At 46.1% G+C, this 14,385-nt stretch overlaps 1 protein-coding gene across 2 annotated transcripts in view; it reads left to right on the forward strand.

Annotated features, from left to right (window-relative positions):
- The first annotated feature begins 1,237 nt into the window (after positions 1-1,237).
- GNE (glucosamine (UDP-N-acetyl)-2-epimerase/N-acetylmannosamine kinase) overlaps positions 1,238-14,385 on the forward strand; it is a 33,120-nt gene continuing 19,972 nt past the window's right edge. Inside the window, exon 1 of one of the 2 annotated variants that reach the window (XM_035564199.2) lies at positions 1,238-1,336. In XM_035564199.2, coding sequence (XP_035420092.1) covers positions 1,286-1,336 — 51 coding nt within the window. In that variant the 5' untranslated portion in view covers positions 1,238-1,285. Of the gene's footprint in view, positions 1,337-9,954; positions 10,023-14,385 lie in introns of those variants that run through there. The other variant, XM_035564201.2, reaches the window with a different exon arrangement.

Here is a 14,385-nt window from a genome sequence, read left to right on the forward strand (position 1 = left end):
AAAGCCTTTTGTTGCTGCTTTATTGTTCTTCCTTCTCTGATGCTTTATGCAGCAGCCTGCCTTGTAGGTACGTAATGGGATAAAATGAGCAGCTAGAAACACGCTGCTAACAAAATGCAAAAATGATAAACTGCCATGGTTACAAAGGGATGAATTAAAACAGCTAGCTGCACAGCAGTTTGATCCCAAGCTAAAAAAATCTTTCAGCAATAGTCATGACCACTGCCGTTGACTTGTGTATAGCCATAAATCTGGACGTAGAGTAGGAGCCACTCAATAGAATTTGCAGGTGCTGTACACTGATCTGCTTATTGTGGTGCTTTTGCTATAAACATGTTTGGCTGAACATGTTTGCTTCAGGAAGAAAAAAAGAAAAAAAAAAAAGAAAGAAAAAGAATAAAAAAGGAATAAAAAACAGGAAAGGAGGGAATGCCTGTAGATGAGTCACTTCTCTGCACACAACAAGGCCCACGTATCAAAAACCAAAAGGCAGTTTGCAAAGAACTGCAGGTACCCCAAAATGACAGTGAAATGATGTCAGGACACAGACAGGTGCCTGCAGCAGCTCTGGGCCTTGCAGGGGAAGGGGGCACTGCGGGCTCTCTTGGGATGGGGTTCCCAGTGTGTGGGCCCTGAAAGGGGGGCAGAAACGCAGCGCTGCAGGCAGGACACAGCAGGACACAGCCTTGAAATGGGGTACAGAAAAGCAAGAAGCGTCAGGAAGCATCCATCCAAAGTTCTGGCCACTGCTGTCCTCCAGACCCGTGCTTGGAGGAGCCGCTTGTTCGACATCAATGCCGTGACAGCTTTCCCAGCTCCTCGCCTGGTGAGAGCCACGCGTCCCTATTGTTCTGAAGAGATCTGGGCAGCGTTAATAACACCGGGAGACGTGGGTATTAGCTGGGGATATCCACAGGGCTGCCTGCCTGCACCCCCAGCCACCTGCACCCCAGCTGCCTGCACCCCAGCTACCTACACCCCCAGGAGAAGTGGATATTAGCTGGTGACATCCACAGAGCTGCCTGCCTTCACGCCGCCTGCCTTCACCCCGCTGCCCGCCCCCCTCCGCCCGTGCACCCCCGGTACTCGCCGTCTCCTCCCGCCCCACCTCCCCTCGCCCCCCGCCGAGCCGAGGGCGGCGCTTGCGGCTCGGGGCGGTCCCGGCGCGGCCCCGTCGCCGTCCCCCGGTCCCCGGGAGCCGCTCCCGCGGCGGCGGCCCCGTCCCCGGCCCGGTCCCCCGGCCCCGTCTCCCCGGGCCTGTCAGCGGCCGCGCTGCGGGGCCGCCATGGGGACCAACGCGCCGCCGCGCCGGGAGCCGCCCGCCCGCGGCCCCCACGTAAGTCGGGGCCGGGTCCCGGGGGGCTTCGGGGGGCTGCGGGAGGGACGAGGCGAGGCGGAGGGAGCCGGGGTCGGTAGCGCTGCCCCCCCGGTGAGCCCCCCCTGGCCCAGGTGGGGTCAGTGTCCGGAGAGGGATCCCGGGGGGGGGGGGTCTCCTGTCACGGGAGGGTGTGGAGGATTTAGGGTTCGCACCCCGAGCGGGATGTACGGGCGGTGAGGGGGAGAGGGGCCGTGAAGGCAGGCAGCGGGACCGGGGGGTTCAGCCCCAGCGGGCTCAGCCCCGTGGGGCAGCGTCTCCAGGCAGGGGGTCTCCGAAGGCATCGGGTAACGGGACCGAAGCGAAGGCAGCCCTGAGGGAAGGGCAGGGCGGAGGCGGACACAGGTCCTCAGGGGTCGGCGAGGTGGCCCTGGAGCGGGGCCGAAGAGCCAGCCTCTGGAGAGGGCTCCCCGGGGCAGGCTGCAGCCCTCCTGCCCCTTGGCCAGCCGGAGGTAGCTCTGCCGGCGCTGTCACCCCGGGCTGCTCGCTTTGCCACCTGTGGAGCAGGTTTTCCGGCTGCCTGTCGGTTGTTTCCCGTGACCAGAAGATACGGCTGTCGGCGTGCAGGAAGGGTGTGTGGAAAAGGCACTGGTGGGGATGCCTGCCCAAGCGCAAAACCTAAGGAGCCTTGTCCCGTTCAAATCCGAATGTCAGACCATGTCAGCTGGAAGCGGCTCTTTCCATCACGTGTTTCTCTACACATCCCTGATTTACTCCTGCCTCCCAGCCACAAATTTGGCTCCTGGTCTCCCTGAGACCCGCAGGCATTGAGAAGTACCATCACCTTGGATACTCTCCCATTGAAGGCATCCCTTTTGTAGGCTTTAAAGAAACAGATTCCCAACAAACACTGAAAACATGTCCTTATTTTTAAGGGATTCATTGACAGCATTTTTTTGCCCTCTTGTAGCTGTTGTTTCCCCACGGGGCCCCGGGTCTGAACACCACACCACTGTGTCAGTACATCGGATGCTAAAGAGTAAACCAGCCTAGGGACAGGAATGAGAACTAACAAAGCTCCACATTCATAATAAGGGAGTCGGCAGCATGGATGGAAACAGAAGGATGGCATTTCCTCCCAGGCTTTAAAGTAGGATGTCACTACACAAAAGCGAAGGGGACTTTCTGAGCTGGCAGCACTCTTCCACCAGAAGATTCCTCACCTCTGTTCCGTCGCTGCCTCACCATTTCACGGTTAGCAGGTCTGCCTGCAGCCTGGAGAGTTTTAGCTAGCGAGCAGGTTGGCAGCCCACACTGTGGGAAATAAATAAGGAAGTGGGATTCTCATCAGTGCTGCGCTGCTCAAGGAAAGGGGATTTTTATAGGCAATGTGAAACTGAGACGAGGGTAGAGTCAAGGACCCCTCTAGCATTTTCTGTAAACCTGCATGATGTCATGTGGTGGGAGCCAGTCATAAGGATTTTCCCACAAAGTGCCTCTAAATATCCTTTTAAGTGCCTTAAATGTCCTTTGGATAATCCTGTTCAAATTGCCCACTTAAAATTTCATTCTAAAAGAATGGGATGTCTCACAGCACTTAGCATGAGAAGGTGCAGGCATGAGGCCATCTACACAGTGTCGATACTTCATACTTGCCTTCCAGAGGCACAGGGCGTTTTAGAAAGCGCAGGAAAAGTAAGAGGTAGCACCTCTCGCAGCGTGGAGTCTCAGTAGCCAAATGGCAGGGACGTTTGGGCTGGTTTCTAACACATACTGCCTGGGCGGCCAGGCCAGTCGTAAGGTGGTCTCTAACCACACGATTTTGGGTGGTCTCCTACATCCTGGCACACACCCTGTCCTGGGAAAAATAGGCTGCTTGTCTCTCGGTGGTGTTTTGAGTTGTATGGTCTTTCCCAGAGGGACTCAGCGCAGCCAGTGGATGTGCATGCTGAGGTCAGAGCATCTGTAGGGAGAGCTGCCTTTCCTGCAAAATCAGGGAGTGTTACAGCATTTGGTTTTACTTCTTTGTGATTCTGGACTGTCTTTCATTCAAACACTGCGTATTAAATCAAAGCTCTAATAAAATAACACGGATAGCAAATCCAACTGAGAAATGAGACTATCCTGTAGGTTAAGTAAGAATAACCACTGAATAACCACTCATATGCTTTTTATGTGAGTGTCTGTTTCAGATAACTATCTAAAGGAAGGAAGGAAAGAAGTAAATTACCATTTACCATGGTTGTTGTTGTGGGTTTTTTTTTCAAACCATTATTTTTTCTTTCTTTCTAAATGTCATCCATGAGCTCTAAAGCTTTGCTCTTTGTCATTTACAAGGTTCTGGCTTCCTGTCCAAGTAAAACACATTTACAGAAGGTTCGTGGAAGGCTTTTTATACAGTCTTTAGAGATAGTACCTCCTTTAAAATTGTGTGCTTGTTTGTAATTTTCTTTGACTTCTGCTTGTTGCTTGGAAAAGAAAACCATTTCTGGAGATTGCTAGCGATGAAAATAAGAGCTACAGATATTCCAAACAAAAAAATGAGGACTCTTCATTCCTGACCCAGAATTAAAAACAAACGTACTTTTATACAATGCTTAATACAGAAAACACTGTGCTTTCAGCTGGCATTTGATCCTTCCACTACATCCCTACAAGCATCTTCAAATGAAAAATATGAAATTGTTTCAGGAACTAGTAACAGCCATTCACAGCCATAGTGTAGGATTTAAGATTGCTCTAAAAGTCACACAATTAAAGGTGATGTTTGCCTAACTAAGGTAATGAAATCCGGTATGTTATAAGCTTCCAAGACAGAAGGATTTGCCCTTTTCTTAGTGAACAGCTACAGGGGGAAAAAAAAAGTCACTTCTTTGCCCTTTTTATATTCTCTTTCAAAATTTCCCCAGCCATCTTTTAAATTGTAAACTGTATTGTGTAGCATAACCACCTTTACAATCAAATATTCTTCTTCCATCACTTTTTTGTTTTTTGGTCTTAGTGAAGCTAATAGCCAAGGTAGAAGTTCACAATGTACATACAAACCAATTTTTTTTTCTATGGAAAACAGGAGGAAATACATGTTTACTAATATCATTCTTTATTCTTGACATTAGATCACTGCTTGATTAACAGATTTATTTATTTATTTATTGTAACCATATAGCAGCATTAATACCCCTTAAAATTAGAAATTGGGAATTACCAAATATTCGTGAGCAGATAGTCTGCTTACTTTGACTAATATTTGTGAGCAGATAGTTTTCCCACACTGAAAACACAGCTGCAAGCAAGACAGATGCTGTAGCACCTTAGGAAGGATAAGGAAGGTGTATGTATATATATATATATATACACACACACTAGCTGGACAAGAAGAACAAGTAGGAACCTCTAGATCTGCTCACAATGCAGGAAGTATTCATACTGACAGGAGGCCAGAGTTTGATGATGTAGTCCTTACTGCCAGCCATTTACCATGCTTTTCAATGCCATATGTCAATTTTAAGTGGAAAAAAAAATAGGCAGTGTTATCACTAGATGATTATTTGTGGTTCCTGCCCCCTTCTCCTAGCTTCTGGCCTGTCGCACTTCCCGCTCCATGACAGCACAGTGCTCTGCACGCGTGCCAGACCTCGCAGCCTCCGCAGACCCGTGCATGGTGGGCCCAGTGCACCCCGTGTCTCTCTGCACAAACATCACTGGGACAAAAAGCCCTGCTCCGTCGCTGAAAGGAAGGTTGGAGTGAGGGCAGAGGGCTGGTGGAGAGTGAAGGCAGGATTAGCACCATGGCACTACCGGAACACGGAAACTTTCGGTATCTCACATCTTTAGTGTGATAATACAGGAGGCCTGAAGGAGAAATGACGTAGCTTTAGCTTCCGCTGGAAGCCAGATAGAGAATTAAGCTTAGTCTTGCAAACTTCCCTCTTTAAAGAGAAATAAGTAACTTGCCATTGTGATAAAAGCCAAAAGTGACCAAAACTGAGAAAGTTTATCGGAGGAACTTGGTTTCGCTCTCTGGTCTTTCACATTTGAGAGCCATTTGCATCCAGCTGACATGGCTGTTTCTGCAGCATGTTTTCCTCAAGCCAGCCTGCCTGACAAATTTGTCTCCTGCCTGAAAGTGACGTGGGATCTGGTACTTGACAGACTTACCTGCTGTCCTCCCCTAATGATGGCATCTTGCAACCAAGCCAGTTCCTCCCCAGCTTTTGTCCAAGTACGCTTCAGTGTGTGCAGTGGCTGTATTCATTCCTGTTTGAATATCCCCAACTAGTGTTAATCAGACTATCTTCTCTATTAATCAGTCGATTTAGACACACAGCACAGGCTTCAGCAGAGTGCATAGTGCTGTCCTGAGTGAAAATCCCCCTACGAGCATCATCCCAGCTCGGCTGCCAGCATTGTTCAAGACCAACTGCTTTGAAGCCAGCTTGGGTATGTTAAACTGTGCTATATTCCCTAGTGGATGCTTGACATGTGTCAACAAGCATGAATCAGCAACAGCAGTCAAGTTTATTCTAGCAGAAGCGAACAGGAGCGTAGCTTGAGACAGACAAACCATATCCGTAAGAGCTTTTAACCCAAGTACAGCAAACAGGCCCCGTTGAAGAGTTGGACAGATCACACAAGCAGAGATCACACGCAATCACATGATGGCAGCAGAAAGTGGGTCAGTTCCGCTATCTTAATTTTAGAGAAAGAAAAGTTTAGCATTTCTTTCAGTTGAAATGAAGAGAATGGCTCGAGTTGTTAGAGATTGAATGGCATGATAAAAATCACTTTGAGGTTGTCAGCACTCTTTCCACTGCTTTGCATTGGTTTTAGATGGTATCCTCCCCCTGTGCAAGGAGTCCCCCAGCACAGAGGCTGCCTTTCATACCACACATCTATTGCATCCTACAGCTCCGTTTAGTTACTGGAAACTTGGCTGGAAACTTGAGTCAAATTTTATATATTACCAGTAAATATAAATTACGCCATAAAGCACCAGATATCAGCATATGCCATCTTTCTGATGAGGAAGAAGAGGTTGTTGATCTGTTACAAAACACTGGCAACTCTATAGAAAGTCTTGTAGTATTTTGTAGCCAACCTGTAGTAACCGCAATGAGAATCACAACTCTCCTTCCTACCTGGGGTTTTGATGGACCTGGTTTTAAGGTAACCTTCCGACGACAGAACAGATTTTCACACAGTTTTGGATTTCCTCTCCCTTTGCAAAAAGTTCTTTGCCTGACCACTGTACCTGCATGTCATCTGTCTGTCTTGGTGCAAGATACTGAGCAAAGATGTGAGAGATCTGTGCTGTGATGAGGAGGGAACCCCACATCTCCCTTTGCGTAGCATAAATGGCTTTTTCTCATCCTCCCTCTCTTCCCATTTTTTCTGAAACATCAGATAGAAGCTGCAAGCCCCTGATGTGATGATACTGACCTAGCTAATGCACCGCTGTGGTCACCTACAGTTACTGTTGACTGTGCGCTGCTCACCTGGCAGTTTTAACTGGGAAGAACAAACAGAAAAAACAGGAAGGCAATAACCTGTTACGCTTTCCCTACTGTGTGTATCAGCTTGTATTCTCCTTATATTGTGTTGTAGGCATTACCTGGTCTTTTCCTATATAGGATATTCGTAACAGAGCGCATTCACAGCAGCAGAGCACTGTGGCCACTTTCTTTGGAAATGATGACTGTGTCAGAAGGACCTGCTTTTCTGAAACCCCTATGTCCTTACCTCTAAAATTCAAGCTGCTTTCAAGTGGTTTTGGCTGCATAGCGCAGAATGGACATGGACAGCTGCTTCTAGTTACTTTTTGAAAATTTATACTGAGTTTTCACTTCCTGATACTCAGCAAACTGGTTTTGATGTAAATAGAATCGATGTAAATGAAGAGTTAAGGAAAGGCTTAACTAGAGCCCCACCTGATGTAGATGCTGATTTAAAAATACATATTCCTTTGCTTTCAGGCATGAGGAAGTAACACTGTGCTTAACCTCAGTGCAGAAGATCGTAGTGGTACTGACTCAGTCTGCCCACACTGCATGACAGTGCAGCTATGCACTGACAGGCCCCTTGGTGCAAGTCCAGACTGTGCTTTAGCACCTGTCACCTCATTCGGGGTGGTTTCCCAAACAGGGTGATCATTAAACCAGCTGCAGATCGAGACAGAAGATCTTGCTCCTTCTGTTCAAATCCTAAGCAGCATGCCAGCTCTGGAAAGAAGCAAGCCCATCTTCCGCATTTCCCAACTCTTTGCGTATCAATGTCCATTTAGACCCTGCATGGCTGCCCCAATTTCTGCATAGCTTTTTCGTGTGGAGGGGGGCAATGAATTAATGTGACCACAAAGGCCCTGCTCCCCTAATGAGCCCCAGTACTCCCTCAGGACTTGGTGGGAGCAGAGGCCATCTTCTGTGCCCTGAGAGATTGCAGGTAGCAAAGGGGGCTGACAGGAGCAGGCAGATTATGGCTGAATCTTCTCCTCCCATCTCATCTCTCTAGGAAGTCTTTGTCTCTCTGCTGGAGAGACTGGGGCAGGGCTCACTCCATAACACAAGAGAAATTTTGTTCAATTTATGCAGTGTGAGGTCTGTGAGGGAGAAATAACTGAAAGGAGCATAAACTTTGCCCATTGTGCTGCAGTTTGTGCTGCAAGATGCTGAAACATTTCTGGAGAAAACATACCAGGAGATGCACTGATGCCATGCTAAGAATAACCCTCAATGTGATTGCTTCTAGCTGCATAAGTACTTGCATAATTCAGAATTTATAAATATCTACACTCAACCATACACTCATTTGTTTGATTCAGGCTCTTCCTCAGTATTCCCAGACAAGTAAGACAGATAATCCACAACTGAAATGAGAAATAAAGCTGAAGAAGAACAGAGAAGCTGCTCCAGAATGCCGTAGAATAGAGTTTGTTAATTGTCTGGAAGATTGAGTTGTGGTCTTGGAAAATCAGAACTAAACTCTAAATGAAGAACTAGAAACTTTGAGAGACCTTTACTTTCATAAAAATGTGTAAGACTAGAAGGTAAAACTTTCATGCACTGTTAAATTTCAGAGGAGAATTTATATAAATATGCATACACTGAAATTTTAAACAAGATGTAAGGTCAAAAATGAAACTTTTCTACCTAGATTTCATAACTTAAAGACTATATAGATTTTACTTACAACATGTTGCTGGCAAAGTGCAAAAAAGAAGTGAAAAAAAATCAAAATTCTTGCTGGCACAACTGGAAACTTTACAAAGACACAAGTACATGTAGAATAAAAGGAGATTCACATTTTACCAGGTGAAAATTAAATGTTTTTTTCAGTCAGGAGTCTTTTGGGTGTGGATTCTCCTTTCATGGAGATCTGCAAAAGCTGCCTGGACATGGTCTTGAGCTCTGGATGACCCAGTTTGAGCAGGAGACTGGAACATGTGGCCTCCAGATGGCAATTCCAACCTTAGGCATTCTGTGAGCCTCTGCTTCTGTTTCAGTGAAACCAGCTGGAGCCTCTCTGGTGAACTTATCATAACCCAAAAGCCTTTGCAGGAGACAATTCAAACCTGTGTATAATGACATTTCCAGAATGCACACGGGCTTTTGAGCAATGTGTACAAAGAAAATCTAGTTGTGCGTAGAACAGTGAAACCAAGGGTGACATGAATTGAACCTGTGGTGCAATCCAGCAGCTGCTGCTGCCTCTGGTCAGCATGTCAAGATCCCCAGAAACCTGAGACATGGGTGTGCTGCCCTCTTCCTATTCCCGAGACACTGAAGCTTTGAGGAGCTATGACTCACTGCACCACAGCCATCTGAGGACTTTCCGAACCTCACCGTAAGATGCTCTTTATCGCTTTCTTTGGAAACAGTCATTAGGAGTTGGAACTCGGTGATCCTTATGGGTCCCTTCCAACTGGGGATATTCTATGATTCTATGAAACAGAATTTGAAATATTCCCAAGGATAAGTTTTGCCTTGTTTTGTTGTTCTTTTGTTTGACAATCTATATTGCCGTAATAGCCACTTAAGGTATTTTTAGTTGAAGATCTCAGTATTTGTTCCTCAGAGCCTTGTGAGAAAAGCCTTTTTCTCCCCTACTAAAGGACAGGAAAACAGCTATCCCCATTCCTTGCATCTATTTTCTTTTGGCTGTGCTGAACACGGGAGCCACTGCTAAGGTGTGTTTTTGTTTGGGAGGCAGAGAGCAAAGGCAGAAGGGCTTTGAGGAACCGTATATATTGTATGGATGGATGAACAAAAATACACTTTGGACTGAAAAAGTCTTGTCAGAGTACAGGCGCCAAGCGGATGAACGTGAGGTGAGCTTGCTATTTTGTAGGAGTCGGACGGACAGCCCTCCCACACCGGGCTCTCAGATTTCAGCAGATAATATGATCATACAACAGCACAACAACGCAAGCCCCATCGGAAGGAGAAAAACAGACAGCGAAACCCTCTCGTTTGACTGGGACGACGTGTCACTCGCCACCGACACTTTTTGTTTGGGCGCCTCCTCACGGCCCGGCGGGCTGAGGCAGGGGCGGACACCGCCACGCCTGCGTTGGGACGGGGCGGGGGGGGGGGGGGGGGGTGTGCTTGGCGCGGGTGCGCGCGGCTCCAACGGCCGCCACGGCGACGGCGGGGCGGGGCCGCGCGGGGGCGCGCATGCGGCGTGGGTGCGAGCGTGCGGTCCTGCCGCAGAGGTGAGCGGGAGCGCGCACCCCCCGAAAGGAACGGCGGGGGAGGGGGGGGCCGCGCGAGGAGGGGGGGGCCGCGCGTGTCCGCGGGGGGCTCCAGCAGGGCGCGGAGGTGGATATGCCCACATATGCCCACATATACCCACATACACATGCATATATATGCATATGTATACGTATATATGTGTACGTGCGCGGGGTGTGGGTCCCGTGGAGGGACGCAGCCCTTCGCCTCCCCCCCCCCCCCCCCCCCGTGACAAATGTCCCCTTTGGATGTATTTAACACTCGTCTGGTTTTTAGCTGGCCGTTCTGGTAGGGGAGGTGTGTGGGTTATGCGGGGACAGAAGCGACAGCCAGCGATACAAAAGCTGTGTCTGCACCAAGGCCTGTGTGTGGCTTACTTATAAAACTTACACACTACAGAGGCTTAGCACTGAAAATAACCCTGCTGTGGGGCTTCCCGAACCCTAGCTGAAGTGGAAATGCACAAATGGCACGGGTTGTTTTGGTTCCTGTCCTGGCGGTTCGTACGCCTTTGGTGCATCTCCCTGTCTACCTCGGAAGTTGTTTCCAGAGGCTGCTGCCGCAGCTGTAACTAAACGTGGGGCCATAAAGATTTGGGCTGTAGTGATTCGACCTGTAGTTACGGTGAACTGTGATTTTTTTTGGCAATGTACAGACTCAGTCTTTTAGATGGTATTTTATAGCTGTGGATTAAATGGTTCTAGGGTTTTGGATGCTGCCTGAAGATCGAGGAGGACAGAAAATTATTCTGTTTCTCTAAAGCCTGCTTTTTCTAAATGATTAGATATCTGCTTTGTCAGAGGAAAGTGGTGGCTCTAGATAAGACAGATAACTTGCACTAAGCAGACCTTGGGTAGGCTGGCCTCGTCACGTCTTTGTTCTGTGCCCTTCTGCCTTGGCTTCTCAGTTTGTATTGTTTGGGATATGTATGCTGCAGCGGATGGCTTGAGAGGTCTTGTGAGAGGTTTGCTTCTAATTATAGGAACCTTATTCATGATGGTTCAAAGGCAAGCTTACAGGGATGTAAGAAGTTTCCTTCACATCTTCAGTGTGACTTCATTTGAATTAGTAGCTGTTTTTACACGTGCAAAGACAGGATGTCCTGGTTAGAAGCATCTCCCAAAAGAGGTTGGTTTAGAAATGGGAAAGCAGTGGTGCTGCTAGATCTCTGTCTAGCTGATGTGGTTTAAGGTTTCACTCAGCGATGCAGGGTGATGTCCTCTCTGATCTAACTTTATAGTGTCATCTAGAACTGTACAAATATCCTTTCTCTACATTTTTGACATTAGGTACTGAATTGCTTATATACGTTTAAAATATTTCAAGCCTCTTGGACGAAAGAGACAAAATTAAAACAGCAAGCATATACACACATAACTGCAGAAGTCTTCAGCAGGAGGAAGTAATTTGTCTGAAAGATTATTATTTGACCCTTTGGAAGTGTAAACCAGTAGTTAATTAACATACTACTTTTGAAGCAAAGTTCTAATGAAAATACCATGAGCCTCTGCTCATTGTGAAACAAATAATATTTATTACTTTGTGGCTGAACCCATAGAACTCAGCTTTATTTGTCATAATAATCAATTGCTGAAATTCCAGGTTGTGTCTATTCTGCTGAAGTTGGTTGGTATTGCTACTGTGCTAGGGTGAATGAGAAATGCCATTTCTGGTGAGCTGAGTCATGCCAGCCGTCACTGTTTTTTGCCACTTTAGTTTCATTTTGAAAGGTAAAGTACTCAGGAATCACTGTTATTAGAGTTGTGCTAAGGAAAAAAAAAATCACCATGCCAATTATAGTTTTGTAGAGCCCTTACAGATTGCAAGTGGAGACTAGAAATATGTTTTACCATTGTCAACTCAGGACAGATTCCTGATAGTCCTGACATGACTTACGCAAAATATTTTTTCATTATGTGTGATAAAACCTAATAAGAATTACAAATAGGGAGATCTTTAAAAAGTTGCTGAAGTTTTATATATATGTCATGAGAGTGGGATGCCTAATAATAATAGCCTAATAGATCTTCTTTTAAAAATTTACTGGAAAATGTATTTTTTTTTCCTGCTTATAAGATGTACACAGAGGAGTACATACAAAAAACTGTCAGTAACAGAAAAGCAACTAAGGGAGATTTTTTTTGATGTCAGAATGTGAGAAAGCTGAAAACTTTTTCCTTTTAAGTTATTTGTGTGGTGTACAGTATGCTACTCCAGACTATCATCTAACCTTGAGTCTTCTCCAAAAGAATAAAATTTGGGCCTTCCATCATAGCTAATATCTTGTGGAAGTAATTCTCTGTTTTCCCCACCACAAACTTGTAGTGCAGTGTAAAAAGCAAAAAATTAAATGTAAAAGGGCGTGAAATTGGACAGTCAGTGTTGTTGTCATGCTTGCATAGTAGCTGCGTAGTAAGAACTTCCCTAGATATCAAAATGAGTAGAAAGATTGATACTGCTGTATCTGAGTCAGAGATGAGTGATCCTTGTCCATTAAGCTGGAAAAAGTCAACTTCAGTTTACTTGCTACCAAAATGCAGTAAAAATCTGACATAACATTAGATTTCATACCCAAAGGATGGTACTCATTTGAAGTCCAGTTATTTTCAGAAGGAGAAGTACAGAAAAATTATCAATATCTGATCTGATATTCTGTGCTACCAACTTGGTTACTGCTGGGGGAAGAAGGGGAGGTGGCAGTGCAATTTTAGTTCCTGTATCATTTTTTTAAGACATAACTATTTTTCTCTAAAGTTTTTTTTTTTTTTTTTTCCCAGTTCTTACGTTTTAGGCGGGGGTGGTGGGGTTGTGAAAACAGCAGGGTACAATGATTAGGATGGGACAGGTAAACATTAAACATCGTAATGTAGTTTAATCAGCTACTTGACAAGCTGGAAAAGTCAATTAGAGGAAATGTCTTTATTACAGTAACTGTTGATGTTGCTTGTAAAAATAGTCACTTCCTGGGGAATTTTAATTGTCAGGAACCCTTTAAAAATAATATTAATAAGGACAATGATAATCATAGGTGATCTGGAGTTTTGATTATTGTTAACCTATGGTTATTTTTATCCTTACTATCTCTAAAAGCTATCTTACTGTAATCTAATGTTGTATTATTTAATATCTTGCTGTACTTTGGCCTGCAAAATAGTAGTGGAAGGGGTTATGAGTCAATATTTAACTCACTTTGCTTCACTAAAGTGTGTTTAACAGGTACATAAACTGACTTGACCAAAAACTTTTTTTTTTTTTCATTAATGGAGTCTGTCAGTGGATGTATCTCTTACTAGTTTGTTCCTGTCTGTGGTTTTGCAATAGATTTTTTTTTCATGATCTACTAAGGCACCAATAATTTTCTTACATAAAAGTTTCCATTTGAACAGGGAAAGCCATTCTACTACTTAGAATCATAGAGTCATCTAGGTTGGAAAAGACCTCCAGGTCTTTTCTTGATGGACTACCAAGTCCAACCATCAACCTGACCTACTGAGTCCTGTCACTAAGCCATGTGCCTTCGTGCTTCATCCACGCACCTGTTAAATACCTCCAAGGATGGGAACTCCACCACTTCCCAGGGCAGCCTCTTCCAGTTCTTGACCACACTCTACATGAAGAAATTCTTCCTAATGTCTAATCTGAACCTCCCCTGGTGTAACTCAAGGCTGTTTCCTTGCATACTGTAACTTCTCACCTGACAAAAAGAGACCAACACCCTCCTCACTGTGTCCTCTTTTCAGGTAGCTGTAGAGAGCAATGAGGTCTCCCCTGAGCCTCCTCTTCTCCAGACTAAACAACCCCAGTGCCCTCAGCCCCTTCACAGGACTTGTGCTCCAGGCCCATCACCGGCTTCGTAGCCCTTCTCCAGACACTTTTCCACAACTCAGTATCCATCTAGTAATGAGGGGCCCAAAACCGAACACAGTACTTGAGGTGTGGTCTCACCAGACTGAGTATGCAGGGACAAGCACTTCCCTGGTCCTGCTGGCCACACTATTTCTGCTGCAAGCCAGGATGCTGTTGGCCTTCTTGGCCACCTGGGCACACTGCTGGCTCATGTTCAGCCAGCACCCCCAGGTCCTTTTCTGCTGGGCAACTTTCCAACCACCCTTTCCAGGCCTGTATCGCTGCATGGGGCTGTTAAGAGCCAAATGCAGGACCAGACGCTTAGTGTTCACAGAATCATAGAACATCCTGAGTTGGAAGGCACCCACAAGGGTTATCGAGTCCAACTCCTGGCTCCACAGAGGACCACCCAAAAATCACACTGTGTCTGAGAGCTGTGCAGATTCTTCTTGAACTCCAGTAGGCTTGCTGCTATGACTGCACACAACTCTTGAGGTG

The sequence above is a fragment of the Cygnus atratus genome, chromosome Z, assembly GCF_013377495.2.
Source record: "Cygnus atratus isolate AKBS03 ecotype Queensland, Australia chromosome Z, CAtr_DNAZoo_HiC_assembly, whole genome shotgun sequence".
Taxonomy (NCBI): domain Eukaryota; kingdom Metazoa; phylum Chordata; class Aves; order Anseriformes; family Anatidae; genus Cygnus; species Cygnus atratus.